The sequence below is a fragment of the Crotalus tigris genome, unplaced genomic scaffold (assembly GCF_016545835.1).
Source record: "Crotalus tigris isolate CLP2741 ecotype Arizona unplaced genomic scaffold, ASM1654583v1 scf7180000018048.2368360, whole genome shotgun sequence".
NCBI classification, from domain to species: domain Eukaryota; kingdom Metazoa; phylum Chordata; class Lepidosauria; order Squamata; family Viperidae; genus Crotalus; species Crotalus tigris.
The window spans coordinates 565,053-581,785 of NW_024096794.1; the positions used below are offsets into that span (position 1 = coordinate 565,053).

General features: G+C 40.3%; 1 protein-coding gene across 1 annotated transcript; it reads right to left on the minus strand.

The window, feature by feature from the left end:
* Positions 1-1,800: 1,800 nt before the first annotated feature.
* On the minus strand, positions 1,801-16,733 carry SLC35B2 (solute carrier family 35 member B2). Its single transcript, XM_039347033.1, has 4 exons — positions 16,578-16,733; positions 7,188-7,381; positions 5,899-6,059; positions 1,801-4,273 (listed from the first exon to the last, which is right to left on the minus strand). Exons 1-4 carry the CDS (start codon positions 16,586-16,588, stop codon positions 3,335-3,337), a joined length of 1,305 nt encoding a protein of 434 aa, XP_039202967.1. The 5' UTR covers positions 16,589-16,733; the 3' UTR covers positions 1,801-3,334.

The window sequence follows — 16,733 nt, forward strand, 5'->3', positions numbered from 1 at the left end:
GCATGATGTTGCCACCCCCATGCTTCACAGTAGGTATGTTCTTTGGATGCAACTCAGCATTCTCTCTCCTCCAAACACGACTGAGTTGTGTTTCTACCAAACAGTTCTACTTTGGTTTCATCTGACCATAGGACATTCTCCCAATCCTCTTCTGGATCATCCAAATGCTCTCTAGCAAACTTCAGACGGGCCCGGACATGTACTGGCTTAAGCAGGGGGACATGTCTGGCACTGCAGGATCTGAGTCCCTGGTGGCGTAATGTGTTACTGATGGTTGCCTTTGTTACGTTGGTCCCAGCTCTCTGCAGGTCATTCACTAGGTCCCCCTGTGTGGTTCTGGGATTTTTGCTCTCCGTTCTTGTGATCATGTTGACCCCACAGGGTGAGATCTTGCGTGGAGCCCCAGATCATTATCAGATTATCAGTGGTCTTGTATGTTTTCCATTTTCTAATTATTGCTCCCACAGTTGATTTCTTCACACCAAGCTGCTTGCCTATTGCAGATTCAGTCTTCCCAGCCTGGTGCAGGTCTACAATTTTGTTTCTGGTGTCCTTCGACAGCTCTTTGGTCTTCACCATAGTGGAGTTTGGAGTGTGACTGTTTGAGGTTGTGGACAGGTGTCTTTTATACTGATAACAAGTTCAAACAGGTGCCATTAATACAGGTATTGAGTGGAGGACAGAGGAGCCTCTTAAAGAAGAAGTTACAGGTCTGTGAGAGCCAGAAATCTTGTTTGTAGGTGACGAAATACTTATTTTCCACCATAATTTGCAAATAAATTCTTTCCAAATCAGACAATGTGATTGTCTGGATTTGTTTTCTCATTTTGTCTCTCATAGTTGAGGTCTACCTATGATGACAATTACAGGCCTCTCTCATCTTTTTAAGTGGGAGAACTTGCACAACTGGTGGCTGACTAAATACTTTTTTGCCCCACTGTAGTTAAGGCATTAGGCTAGAAACTGGGAGACCTGGGTGAATTTGAAAATAGTCACCCTCTAGGAAGGAGGCAAAGGAAAAGCATTTCCAAAACACCTTGCCAAAAAAGCTGCAGGGATTTGTCCAGGCAGTCACCAGAAGTCAAAAACTGACTCAAAGTATTGTAGTCCCTAATTTCCAATGTACTTTGATTATTATGGAAACAAACTAAATAGGGCTTTTAGCCCCAAAGAAAAAAAAGCTCCAGCTCTGCATAGACAAGGGTACCTCACTTTCTATTTACCATTCACTAAGAGATCCATACATCTTGCTAAACATGGAGTTTTGGTTGAAAACGAAATGGTGTATATCCAAAATTGGAGCACCAACTATTACCTTCTTTCTTTGAGGGCATTTAATCTACTTCTTTGACTCATAGATTCCCACTTGCGGATCTCTAGCTGGTTCCCTGGTCCAATGTTATTACCATCCTATTTTAGGCTTTGGGAAGAGGTGTCACTTCCACAAGAAGTTTTATCAGTACCTCAATCTTTTAGGCTGATCTATTGGTCTAAGACTCTCCATACAAAATACATGGAATGGGCTGCAGCCCTACCATTTTCAATTCCTGTATTGGGTTACCCATCATACAATAGCTTCTACTCAAATGGGTGCATAAAGATCCACGCTGTTAATTAGGAATTACTGCTTATAACAACTCTGTTGTGTGAAGTTACCTGTTCTTATTTGTTCTTGGATTTAAAGGACTAGTTCACACAATTTTAGGATGTGAAGAAATGTTAAAATTCCCAAGCAAGGGACTAGTTTGCTTTACCCTATGCTCAACATAATTTACAGATTACAAAACATAGCCTGAGCCATTTCTTTGCTGCATATTTTGAATTTAATAAAATAAGATAGTTTTATTTCAAGAAATATTTGCACTGCACAATTTCAGCTTGGCAGTTTAAAATTGTTAAATTGGTAAAATCCAGACATTCTAGGTGGAACTGGAAAAGTAACTCCAATGCTGTAGTGAGGTTTCAGAGCAATTGTGTTTGGACATATCCATCACTCCTGTCCTGTACAACTCTGAGCTACTGTTTCTTAATTCCAAAAATGATAAAAAGACCAGGGAACTGCTTTGAGCAACAACATTCAAAGTTCTCACCCTCAACAGTTACAACATGCTGAGCGCACTATGTAAAATGAGGGTGTGTATACCAGAACTCTGCAATACTCCAGTTTTCAAGGGAAGCCATCTTGTTGGAAGAATACAAGGCTGACCTGTTTGTCTTGTATTGCTGGTTCCTTGTGTAAATTGCGAAGCTGTAGCAAATTCTGCAAAGTCAAGATGTACAGCTGTACCACTTTGTCAAGGACAATGAAAAAAAAAAATTGAATCTCTACCAAAAAGTTCAACCTTTAAAAAAAGATAATGGATGTGCTTTTCTGAACTGCTTGCTACAATTATAAATCCCAGGAAAATGTTCCAAGAAAATGGATGAATGGCTGACTGTCAGCTAGCAAAATGCAAGAACCAACAAAAGCAAAAACGGTGCACTATCTAAACTTTTCAGCAAAATTATGAGCATACCAAACTAGAAAACGCAGAGGCAATGATTTGAAAGCGCTCACTATTTCAACAAATCAAAATCTGTAGGATAGGAGTAAGTGGGCTGCAAATGGCTCCAGCTGCCATTATGCAATCCCAATTAATTTGATCTAATTATACAAAAAAAGGTAGAAAGCAGGTATGAAATTTTTAAATGCTGATTTTGTACTTCAGCATTACCTCAAATCTTGCTGAAAAATAAAAGGTGAACATCTGGCATGACTGTACCAAAATATTGCCATGTCCCTATGGCTCTTACAGGCTGAAATCTTTTTTTTTTTTAAGTGCAGCCCCCCTCCCCCCTCAATTATAGAAAAAGGTTACCCCCAGTAAGAAAAGTCCCAAATTTCCTGTGGGAGCTGGGCTAGGATTGGTCTTCCAATAGTGAAGTCTGGATATTTTGTTCTGATTAGAACTTTTCAAAGTTTTATTCTTGATATTCCCTTTCAGACAGCAGGATGGGAACTGTACAAAATCAACTTCACTTTGCCCTGATCATAAATAAGCCATCTTTTATAAAACCACAAACCAGGGTTAGCCCATTAGGCTCACCTCCCCCTGTTCATTGAGGAAGGGATCGTGGTACCACTTGTTTTGAGAAGACTGTTCAGACGTTAACAGTCAGAAGAAGCCCTCCTTCATTTCCTTCAAGTCAACCCAGTATTTTTTTTTTAAAAAAAATCATCTGGGAAAAATTAATCAAGCTTCACCTCTTTTCCAGCTCTTTACTTAAAGTTCATGACCAGGGTTAAGCAAATGCTTGGGATCTGGTGGGGAGGGCACAGCTTTTCCTGCAGCTCCTAAACCTTCTGTACTATGCCCTCGCCAGCAGGTACTTTTTTTGCTCGCTTCTTCATGCGACTGCGGGCATAGACACGGAGGAAAAGGGCTATGAAAACCACAGCTACTCCCAGCCCACCCATCACAGTGACTGCATGGCCATAGATGAGACAGGAAAGCAGGATGGCAAAGGCTTGGCGTAGAGTCATGATAATGGTGAAGACAGCTGCTCCAAATTGGTTGATGGTGTAGAAAATGAACAGCTGTCCAAAAGCGGAACACACTGACAAAAGCACAGCATGGGCAGCAAACTCTGAATGCCGTGCCATAAAGCGTATTGATTCTATCAAGGCACCTTGCTCCAGCAGCGAACCCACGGTGAACAGGCATGAAAAGACATTCACCCCAAACATCATTTGCACCGAGGACATCTTATAGGTGAAGAGGGCATCCTGCCAGTTGGAAGTGAAGCTGTCAAAAGCAATGTAGCCACTGAGGAGGATCACGCCAGAGAAGGTAGTGACGGTGGAGACATGCTTGTCGTGGGCACTAGAGAGCAAAAACATGCTAACCCCTACTGAAATGAGTGCTGCTGTTAAATATTCCCAGTACTCGTAGCTTTTGCGTGACACCAACTTGCCCATCAGCATGACCGGAATCACCTTGGAGGCTTTGGCTAGCACTTGTGTGGGGAAACTAATATACTTGAGAGCTTCGTATTGACACCAGCTGCTGAGAATGTTGGAGAGGGAAGCAAAAGAATACTTGTACATGGGAGCGCCATGACGGGGCTGCTTGATCAGAGCACAGCAGAGGCCAGCTACAGTACAGGCCAGGATCCGGTTCATGAAGACGAGGAACTGAGAATCTTTGAACTTCTCTCCAGGCTCTGAGTCACTTGCTCCATATGACCTGGTCATGACACGCTCCTGGAGGACACCCCATGTCAAATAGGAGATCTACAAAGTGAGAGGGAGGAAAGGTGATTAGGAGAGCGACTATCAGATAGGAAGTGACACATGGTAACCATCTGACATTCTGAGTGGAATCTTCTAACTCTTTATCTGTCCAGAGTGATAGACAAATGGGCTGTTGGTAGATAAATGCTTGTAAACACTTTATCAGCACTAACTGAAAGCTAAAAGCTAGATTTGATCATATAGGCCTCATAGGCAAATTACCACGTTTTGTTAATTTTATCTAAAGTATTCATAAAAAAATACTTCTCTGACAAGAGCATGGCAACTATGATGCTATCAGTGTGTCCTGACTGGAGTGGAAAGAAAAGAATTGGCAATTAGGCAACTCACATTTTTAAAAAGTTATCAACACCCAATAGCCTGCTTGTCATTTTGCACATGTATAAAATGACAAAAAGAGGTCATAAGAAATTACAATAATTAAAAAAAAAAATAACCTCCTGCTAATAGAAAATTAGGGAACCTTATTTTAAAATATCAATAGCTTATCTATGTGAGCCAAACCTTTAGGTTTAAATTAAAAATGATTGGGTGAAATGTTATAGTCTATGCATTTGTGTAAAAGGTGAATTCACGGAATCTTAAAGATTCTAGGTTCTAGATACTGCAAATTTCTACAAGTTTTCCTAGCATTCAGCATATATCACTGACTCAAGAAAAATTTGGTTAGCACACATCATGATAACATCATTTGATTATTTTAACTGATTTGTACAATAAACTATAATGCCCTGGTTCCCAAATAATGCTAAACAATTAAGTTTACAAAGAACAATAGCTGGGATTATCTTATTACATTAAATTATCTCCATTACATTAGGTTATCTCAGTTATCTCCACTACAGATGAAAATTAACTGGTATTTGGACCCTACGTCATCTATATATTCACCTATGAGCTAACTACGCTGTCAAGTTCCTTTACCAACTGAAGAAATCAGCGTTGCTACAATTTGCAGTAAAGTTTGTGGTAAAGTTCATTTTATACATTTATACGTTCATTTCATGCAACATATATTGTTCCCAACTTCTGTCATTGCAAAACTGGTACTTGGCTTTCTCAAAAAGGTAAATCTTAATTTAGGGCCACAACTGGGACTAGAAACTTGGTTGTTAAGCAAATTAGTCATCAAACAAGATATCATGTGACCACTTCTGCCTACCATTGATCAGAGAGAATCATGGGTCAGTAAGCAGAGTCCCAAGAAAGGAGCACAGGATGCCCTGAGGTGGGGATGGCCTGATCCAGGCCGTACGTGAGTTGAGGATGTGGTGCAAACCGCAGCCTCCCCTGGAAGCCTCAGATCTTCTATTCTTTTCATTTTGCACAAACTGCAGCCTTTTTGCAAGTACACTGCTCTCTGTCATTGACACACTCCACATCCGTCGCTAACCTGCACTGCACCCTTCTTTACTCCCATACACACCATGTCTTCCTTCCCTTTGCCCATTCACACTGTGCCCTCCTTGCCTTCTTGGCTCACTCTGCAGAGAATCTTTTGCAGACGCTCTAGGGTTGTAAGTAAAGAACTATCTGCAATTTCCTGTCAATCTCAAAACTGGGTGACCCAAAACCGTGTGATCTAAAGCCTATCTGTTCTTTACCTGTAAGCCAGTTGCACAGAATAGCAGCTTAAAAACCTGACGGGCTGTAGATGACTCTACAGTCTCATTTCGAGCTGCTGAAATGGCATCATCCTGATGCACTGATTTGGCCTCATTGCCAAAAACACAGGATTTGATTACTGGAAAACAAATTCCACGGCCTAAGAAAGAAAAAGAAAAAAGAAAATTATCTACAGCAATCAATTATCTCAATGGCTAAAGGTAAAGATTTCCCCTTTCCAGTCTTGTCCAAAGACATTTCCATGATCATGTGGCCAGCATGACTATCTGCTTTACCACTTTAATGCTTTAATGATACCTATTTATCTAGTTGCATTTGCATGCTTTCAAACTGCTAGGTGGGCAAAAGCTGGGGCAAGTAACAAGAGCTCACCTCATTGCACAGCGCTCAGGTTTCGAACCCAGCTGACAAGCTCAGCATTTTTAACCACTAAGCCGTCACCCCTTTCATTAATGCTAATTAGAAACTTATTCCTAACAGCACTATCCATGTAAATGCAGTTTTATTTTCATTTTCTCATGTTAGTTGTTCCTGCCAAGATACATTTTCTTTATTTCTGGTGATATAGAAAGCCAAATTCACATTCTATGTCTCTTCTCCACAACATTGCAGAAAGTGAATGTTACTCACAGGACATAATAATAAAACAATTGAAAAAATAAAAAGATAACAGCTGATATTACTGGACAATAAAATTGTCATTGCGCTCAGAACATAGTACACATTTGGATGGGAATTCCTTGCATAGGACACTATAAAAGAGGACACTTTCCTCTTAATTTAAATGTGCAGGGAGCATCTTAATAGAACTAAAAAATAAAAACCAGGCAACCAAGGCCACTCCTTTACTATTTTTCTAATGAGATTTCCATCTGGCTGAATTTTGCCCATTTTGGCAAGCTAGCATTCACATTTTGCATTACCAATCCAATGGTAAGGCATAGAATACTGCCACCACATCAACTCTTATCCAGAAAGAGTATAATATGTGAACCAGCTGGAGGCAGTAAAAGGTACTTTTATAACATCTACCAAGGACAATGCAGACTCAAAGGAAACTGTCAAGAGGTACACTTGCTGTCTGAGAGGATTGAGTACATGGAAGTCACCCATTCAAAGAGCTTCTGTCTTCCTGCAAGTCAGTTTTGGTTTATTCACCTTTATCTTTCCCACTAACAATTCCAACCAACAGTTCAGTACCCGAACAGCTTTATATACTTAGCTGATAAAAACGATAGAAGGGGATGTATCCTATATAGGTACTTACCTGTTTCAAGGTAATTCTTCCTCTTAAAATACTGTATGAGCAAAAAACCTGGCACGAGGATGCTTGCATAGCCTGCAGCATTGACCAAAAACCGTAACAGCCAAAAATCGCCCCAGGAATCTTGGTGAACAAGGGGTGCCCCTTCATCAGCAGCCACCGTTTGAAGAGCGGTTAGCGCAAGAGACAGGCAGAACCTGCGGAGAAGAACAATTTAGCAGTAAGACAAAGGAAACCCACATTATCTCCCTAAACACCTGAGGGGAGAACATGCAAGGTCTTCTTCGTCTGCATCCCTATCCCTCTCCTCTTTTACTAGCCAGGGGTAGGCAACTTTTATGATTCGTGGACTTCAACTCCCAGAATTCCTGAGCCAGCATGGCTCAGCTTGGAAACCTCTCCCTTTCCCCTCAGCATGGCTGGCTCAGGAATTCTGGGAGTTGAAGTCCACGAGTCAGAAAAGAGCCAAGGTTGTGATAAGAAAACTAACCTGATTCAGCAGCAGCCTGAGGCTGGATGGCAAACACTTAACACACACTGAATGGAGAACTGGCTAGCTGCAATTAAGATTAACAAATATACAACAATAAAGTAATTAACACCTTTTAGGCAGGATTAGGAAGGAAATTTGCCCAACAATAGTCACTGACCAGCAAATCAGGGAAGACGGATTCGAACTCACCAATCAAAAATGACAATTTTGGAAACCACAAAAGGGTATAAAAACTTCATTTTTTTATACCTTCTGTCTAGCTAGCAGGGGATTCATGCTGAATTGTCACTCAACTTTGATCTCCGTGATTAAATCTCTCTTTCCGGTAGCTGGCTTCACGTTCTATTTGTCCTCCTCTGCGCTATTAAGAAGAATCCCGGCTGAAAGAGCCTGGACGGGGGAATTCCTCCCAACATTTGCCTACCCCTGGCCTAGGCAAAACTAGGAAAGCAATTACAGGTGGTCCTCAACTTACAACTTATAGCTCATTTAGTGGCTGTTCAAAGTTATAATAGTACTTGTAGAAAAAGTGGCACGACCGTTGCAGCATCCTCATGGTCACGTGATCAAAAGTCGGGCACTTGGGCAATTGACTCATGTTTATGACAGTTGCAGTGTCAATTTTTTGCAGCCTCCTGACAAGACAATGGGAAAGCCAGATTCACTTAACAACTATGTTACTAAATGAAGAATTGCAGGGATTCACTTAACAATTGTGTGCACTTTTTTTCCAATAGATTTTCAAAATAAGTATTTCAAAACAGCTCGCAGCTTCCAGCCACACATCTCAGCCATATCTGCACATTAAACAATGCCTACTGGGACAAGTAGATCATCCAGGAAGTAAGAAGACCTTCCTACAAAGCCAACATTAGTAGCTGTAGAGAATCACAATAAAAAAGCACAATCCTCACCATAAAGCTCACTATTTCCAGGCATGTCAGTGAAGGGGGGGGGGAGGAAGTATTAGGAGTTACCTCTCAAGGACAATGGAAAATATGATCGGTTCTTTCATGAAACAATTGTATAGGTCAGGGGTAGGCAACCTTGGCTTTTTATGACTCGTGGATGGCTCAGGAATTCTGGGAATTTAAGTCCACGAGTCATAAAAAGAGCCAAGGTTGCCTACCCCTGGTATGGGTGCTACTGAAACCATATCACCTCTCATCCGTTGAGCGTATTGGTGTGGATTTCTGGGACTTACGATTCAGCAACTTGTGTATGAGTTTTGGAGGAAATCATCGTGAGGTATTTTTAGAAGTCAGAATGAAATTAAGACATAGCAGGGGAGTAACATCTTTCTGTTGTGCAACTGCATCATGGGCCAGCCAAAACAAATATTACTGTATTCAAAAGGGGTAAGTAGATTAAGGCTGTACAAATGCCCTCTATTGTTTGTTCATCCCATTCACTGACTAGCACCTATCCGGATGAGAATTTTACAGCAGGGTGAAGGTTAATGATTGATAAAATGCTGGCCATGGCAGTCTTGAGTCTTCTCCTGAAATCTCTACATCCCCACCCCCCCCCCAATAAAGGCTTGGAGTTGTAGTTTGCTTCCCCTCCTCTTTTCAGGAATATAAATGTTCAGAATAAACAACCACCCAGAAGCAATTTCCCTCAATGAAACAGCTTGTTTCTGAGCATGCACAGAATTTCTGCCTTGCTCATAGTTACTCCACTACTGTACCAATTCCTGAAAGAGCTTTCAAAGCAGATTATGCCTCTGAATGAAAACGCAGCCCTTCAACCGTTCCAATAGCACTTCCCTTTTCTTCCCATTAACAGAAAAGTTGCAAAAGGATGCCACAGAAACATGGTTTTGAGAAAATATCAACAGGAATTTATAGCCCATTTCACTGTGAGGTTAATTTCAACATCTCTTGCATTATTTAGTTTTTCTGTCACAAAGATATCCAAGAATGCAAAAGTAACTGTTAGAAAAATGGTGACATCTTCAAATTTCTGTTTGTTTTTTAACGTAAAATATAATTTTGCAACTCCTGAAATTCCAACATTCTGGAGAGGCTTGAAAAGAGTAAGCACTACCCCGACGACAGAAAACACTGGAGATGCCCCCCCCCCTAACAGGGAGAGCAGGGTTCCCTGGACCCTAGAGACAGAGGGACCCAGAGACAGGAATGGTGTCGGTGAATGGAGAAGGAGGGAAGTGTTCAAGATGGTTGGAGCAAGGCAAGGGGCCATGCCAAAATGTGTTCCCAAGCAGAATAATAGTTGAAAATAATAGAGCGGCTAGAGATTTTCAGAGATCTGCTTACATAAATGCTATTAAAAAGTAAATAATATTTGGCAGAATTTATTGTTCTTGCCACAGAGCAATTGATTGGATGGTACCTGTGTTTGCCGCTCTGTGAAACTCCAATAATTCATCACAGCATTTCTTCTCCTTTGTGATACATTGCATAAGGCTTGTGTCTAATATTAAGCATGCATTAACATTACTCTAGTTTGTATCAATGTCTACTTGACAGAATATTGGGCCTGGTTATGGGATAATATGATTTAAATTTCCTATTTGACACTGAACTTAAACAGATGGTCTTGGATTTGTAACACTGTATCGAATATACATTGCATATTCACTACAGTAAGTTGAAAGAACATAATATAAACATCTAAGAAGTGCAGTGCATCAGGCACAAAAAATATGCTCCAGTCCTGGCCAGCCAAATATTTATGGGAATCTCACAAGCACAAGATAGCATCCCTGCCACTCAGGCCATCCAAAACCCAAAATGAACAGTTATTAGTAGCTGACATTGGAAGCCATATAGAAACATTATAATTAGCAGTAATTGATGGCTTTGCTTTCCATGCATTTGTCTTTTAATACCATTAAAATTATGGGCTGTTACTATGTCTTATGGCAGCAAACTTCACAATCTGATGTGGAGTCAAATGTTAGGTCAGGTTTCATTTTACTGACCTGGAATACCATTGAGCTCAGTATCTGGACAGTCTGACTAGGAAGGAACAGACTCATTTATGAGTAACCATGAGTAGATCCCACCAATCCAAGAATGGGCACAACTGGTGCACAAGACTACCCAACCCAGGGTTTCTCCTTTTTCAATCCTAGATGCAATAAGACTTTTGCATTCAGGTCTGGCACACAATCAGGAGGGATTTTGTCTTATTTCTCTTTGCAGATCTCTAAGTCATTAAGGTTTCTTGGCAGATGTTTGGCAGCTCGAATCTTCAGCTCCCTCCACAGATTTTCTATGGGATTAAGGTCTGGAGACTGGCTAGGCTACTCCAGGACATTAATGTGCTTCTTCTTGAGCCACTCTTTTGTTACCTTGGTCGTGTGTTTTGGGTCATTGTTATGCTGGAATAATAATCCACAACTCATTTTCAATGCCCTGGCTGAGGGAAGGAGGTTCTCACCCAAGATTTGAGGATACATGCGGTGAAGTTGTCCTGGCCCCCTAGCAGAAAAAACACCCCCAAAGCATAATGTTTCCACCTCCATGTTTGATGGTGGGAATGATGTTCTTGGGTCATCATAGCAGCATTCCTCTTCCTCCAAACACAGCAAATTAAGTTGATACCAAAGAGATCGATTTTGGTCTCATCTGACCACAACACTTTCACCCACTTCTCCTCTGAACCATTCAGATATTCATTGGCAAACTTCAGACGGGCCTATACATGTGCTTTCTTGAGCAGGGGAACCTTGCGGGCACTACAGGATTTCAGTCTTTCATGGCCTAGTGTGTCACCAATTGTTTTCTTGGTGACTATGGTCCCAGCTGCCTTGAGATCATTGACAAGATCCTCCCGTGTAGCTCTGGGCTGATTCCTCGCCGTTCTCATGATCATTGAAACTCCATGAGGTGAGATCTTGCATGGAGCTCCAGACCAGGGTAGCGTGACAGTTATTTTGTGTTTCTTCCATTTGCAAATAATCGTACCAATTGTTGTCACCTTCTCACCAAGCTGCTTAGTGATAGGCTTGAAGCCCATTCCAGCCTTTTGTAGGTCTACAATCTTGTCCCTGACATCCTTGGACAGCTCTTTGCCATGGTGGCCTGTTTGGAATCTGATTGGTTCCATGGACAGGTGTCTTTTATACAGGTAACAAGCTGAGATTAGAAGCGTTCCCTTCAAGAGAGTGCTCCTAATCTCAGCATGTTACCTCTATAAAAGACATCTGGGAGCCAGAAATCTTGCTGATTGCTAGAGAATCAAATACTTATTTCACTCATTAAAATGCAAATCAATTTATAACTTTTTTGAAATGCGTTTTTTTTATTTTTTTTTTGTTGTTATTCTGTCTCTCGCTGTTAAAGTAAACCTACCATTACAATGATAGACTGATCTTTTTTTTTTCAGTGGCAAACATACAAAATCAGCAGGGGATCAAATAATTTCCCCCCCTCACTGTATAAACTACTAGAAGAATTCTAGAATTACTGTTTCTCAGCACACAGAATAAAAGAGCCAAACAATGGTTCTCTTTTGTTCTCTGACTCGGACTTCCCTGGCTAATGAAATTTACAATACTGTTTCTCTGTTCCAGCTTTCTGCGACAGACCAGTTAGTGTTACAGGTAAGCTCTTATTTCTGCCTGGCTGGCATCATCAGTTTCAGCATTAGACATGAAAGAACCTTTCAAAATTTCTAACCCACAAACTTAGCAGGAAAACTTGAGCTCGTACATTCATGTACTGTTTCCCATCTAATTGGATATGCATGCTTTTCATGCCCCAGTAGTTAAGGGCAAGGGATATTTGTAACAAAACTGGCAGTCTCTTCCATTTTAGCCCTTTAGGCAACTACTGATGTAGGAGATAACAAATCCTCATAGACTCCAATTCCAAATGCCAAAGCCAAATAACCAGGCAAAGAGTAAAATATCCTAAAAATGATCCCTTGTCCTTAAGCAGCCATTGTGTAACTATAGTTCTAGGGATGCTTTATTAATCTCTTATGTAATTTGAACAAGAGTCAGAGTAGTTTAGGAATAGCAAAAGATTTATAAATTCTGTATTAATACACACATATGAATGAAAGGTAAAGTCTGGTTTCCATTAAAGAGTTCAAGTATCAAACTGGAACATTAAAAACATCAGAGTTTGATTTGATTAGACAGAAGGCTATTTAGTATGATATTGTTCTCTTAAACAGATATGCTTCAGGGACACTCATAAAAAGAACCTGAACATCATGCTATTTCTGAGAGTGAGATGGGTGGTGCCTAAATTTGGCAAATAAATAAATAACTAAATTACTTCTCTACTCATTCTCCAGAAAAGTTACTCAGAATTTCAGAGCCAAGATATAATACCCAATTCTCCTCACTAATAGTAGCCATCAATCTGCCTAGTCTCCCTTGTTAAAGTCATACAAGTAGACAGATATCACTAAATGAAAGCAAATTTCATAGTCTAACTAGGTTCTATGTGAAATAGTACATTATAGTTATTGCTCTAGATTGGTTAATGCAGAGTATAAATATAGGATCTTATAGTGTTTCCAATCAAATTTTAAAAAATTAACTATTTACTTCATCACAAACCAAGAGAATTCTTTGACTCTGAATTATGGAAATCTGTTATGTAATTTTTATTTGACTTCCAAGACTAGCTCTAAAATATAGTTTAAATTTATATTAAAAATACAGCACAAAATTTCATAAGCTCCAAATGTAATTCTCATTGCTGCAATAAAAAGTAACAGTGGATACAGTTGCCAATTTAGTATTGCTTAATTTTTATAGTATAGAGAAATCCAGAGTTTATTTATGGAATAAAATAAGTGGTGTCTGAACCAATAAAAATGAGGGTACTGTGAACAAGAACAAAAATGAATAGTTCTATAAATTTACATATACACATATAACACCAATGCAAAACCTATAAATATTAAGTAAAATTATTCTTCAAAACATTTTCTTTCTTTGATGTTCCACAATAAAAATAACTTCAAAAGCCCGCTCACACAAATTTGTTCTGAGTGTGTAAGGAGTATTTTGGATGTTAATATATATAATATGGAGATCATGAAATATTAATGGGTAACATGAATATGCATGAGAGGAATTATGCTGAAGATTCAAGATTCGAAGGAAGGATAACATTTGGAAGGTTAACTTGAACATGATTGATTCACGGTATCAAGTGTTCTAAAAACTAACTACTAAAACTAGCACACTATTCACGTCAAACTAAACTTTGATATTAATAAATCAGGCCACTTAACTGTGTGCTAATTTTATGGTGTGTGTGTGTGTGTGTGTGTGTGTGTGTGTGTGTGTGTGTGTAAGTAAAGTGAGGGCCTGTATAGTACAGTGGTTAAGTTGCTGGACGAGGAACAGTGAGACACAGATTCTAGTCTTCTCTTAAGCATGCATGCATGCAGGCTGGCTGGATGATTCTGTTTCAGTCTTAGACGGGGAAGCTGAGAAACATCTTTCTACTAAGCTACTCTGAATCAGCATAGTAGATTATGTCCATAAGCTTCAATGAAGATGGCTTCATCCTGCAGGGGACTAATTCAGGCTGACGATAATAATATAAAATGAATCTTCTTTATATTCATGACATTGAAATTTGTTTTTCAGTTTCATTCAATATAAGTTATTAGATAAAAGGATAGAAGTAGCAAATCTTCTCAGGGTTGGCACTGTATTTATCTAATACAGTGTTTCTCAACCTTGACAATTTTAAGGCATGTGGACTTCAACTCCCAGAATTCCACAGCCAGCAGCTGTGGAATTCTGGGAGTTGAAGTCCACATGCCTTAAAATTGCCAAGGTTGAGAAACACTGATCTAATATGTTCCATAAAGAGGTTCATCCTCTCTCTCCTCTACCATCCTCTCCCTTCTCTACTAGACTGTGAAATGTCAAGTGATCACAATATTCTTTATAAGTATGTTCGCATGGTACCAAATTTATTTTGTGTTTTGCTACTGGTTGTTTTGTTTATATAATTTCAGAGGACTTTTTATTTTTAATCTGTTTTTACTGGGGGATTTGCCAACAGCTTTGCAGCCTTGTTTGTGAAGAAAGTAAGATTCAAATATGGTTAAATCTAGCGGGAGACTGTTTTTATGTTTCTGTAAATATACATATTTCAGATCTAATGTTGTACTAAGGCATTGAGCGTCATTTGCACAACAGGCATAACTATTGATGGCAGAGGTGGGTGGGGAAAATAAGTTATACAAACTCCAAAACCACAGGTAATTAACCCAATAAATTCAGATAAGACTAGATTTTTTTTTCTATCTAAAGCAATTCTTGTTTGGGGCTAAACTAATTCCCATCAGTCAACTAGTCCTCCCCACAACATAGAAACATTTTGCCTTTTAGTTATTCTTGATTACTGGCAATTCCCTGGATAAGTAAGTTTAGGGTTTAACATGAGGATTAACTATCCCTTCCAACATACAGCATCACAAGAAAGAGGGATCTTATAAAAACAGACCTTTTCTATACAACAATGTAATTCTGTAACCATTTCATCCCAGCAGCCACTTGGAAGGGGGGAAGGTGAAAAGGAAACAGAAATGGGTATTCCAAAACCTGTTAAATAATGGCACTGATGCTGCTGTTGCCAACAGAAGTTGTTCATCCCCCTTCCAAAGGAGAAAAACGAGAGGCAGGAAGTGGTAAGTGTTGTAACTGCCTCCTAATTCTCTTTGTTTTTGGCTGGAAGGACTAAAAACTTGGCTGCTAGTCAACAAAATCCATTGTTGCACACAATATATGATACCAATCAAAAGTGACTGAATTCACTGGAGGACAGGATCACTAGGTTAGCCATGAGATGTAAATAAAGCTTGTACGATCCAATAAAACTATAGTCCTTGGTAGGAAAAAACTGGATTCAAATCCCTTTAAAAACTAAACGGCCTTGAAAAGGTGATCCTCTGTTTTTTTCCTCTAATAAATGGAGGACTGAATGAAAATCAGTGATTAAGTCTCAGAACATATGCAAAATAAAAATTACACTGTCAACTTTGAGCGTCATGCAAACCTTTTGGAAGAAAGGTTTAATATGTAAATCTAACAATGAATAAATTTGTTAGTAATCATGCATTAAATTATACAGACATAACAAATACACTTTAATCACATCTTTGCACACCCAGATTAGCAGAACATTTTTTCTCCTAAATTATCCAGATTTAAAATTCTTGTTCCACAGGCTGTATTTGCAATTACTTAATGTGGATCCAAACCACTGTCCTGTTCAAATGTTACAGCCCATCCATTCTGTTTCTAAGTTCCTACTTGTGCTTTCAGTAGGATAGAAGGTGTCAGGAACAATACGTAATTTGCAATTAGATGAAATATTAAAATGCAGCAGGAGCCTTTCAGATCAGTCCAGTTTAATAGTACAATTATCTACCCAGCTATTCATCAAATGACACTGAAAGGCCAACCTTGAACAAACGCTACTCTGTAGTCTCCATTCATTACTACTGTATGCTGATTTCATCCCGCGTCCAATCTGAAAAAAAAGTTTAATCGCCAGCCATGGCTATTATCCATCTCCCGGTGAAAGAAAGAAAAAATGCTATCCCAAAGTGCCCAATTTCTATGGAAAGGTCTCCACACCGCACACACAACCAGAACTGCTCTCAGCCTTCCCAGTGTCAGAGTCCCCATTAGATTCTCCCAGGGTTGGAGATGAACTAAGCATCCCGCGTTTTTTGCAGGAGCCCATGGTCTGAAAAGCCTCCTGTTCTGCTCCCCAAGGCACCTCCGCCCCTCTTGACCCGCCAACACCGGCTTCCTTGCTCGGCCGGATCCGAGCTTTCCAGATTGTCGGCGTGGGTCGGCGCTTCCCCGTGCGCCCGCCGGGGCACAGCAGCTTCCTCCCCCCCGCCAAGACCCTCTTCCTCCCGCGCCCGCCAAAGCAGCCCACCTGCGGCCCATGATGCCGGCGAGGCCGGTGCGCGGTGCTCCCAGCACTCGAAGTCCTTCGAAAAGGGCCGCGCCTCCGTCCCGACGCCACAGGCCAAAAAGCGGCGCTTCGTCCGGCTCCCCACAGCGCCACCTGCCGTTCCGGAGGCCGCAGCAA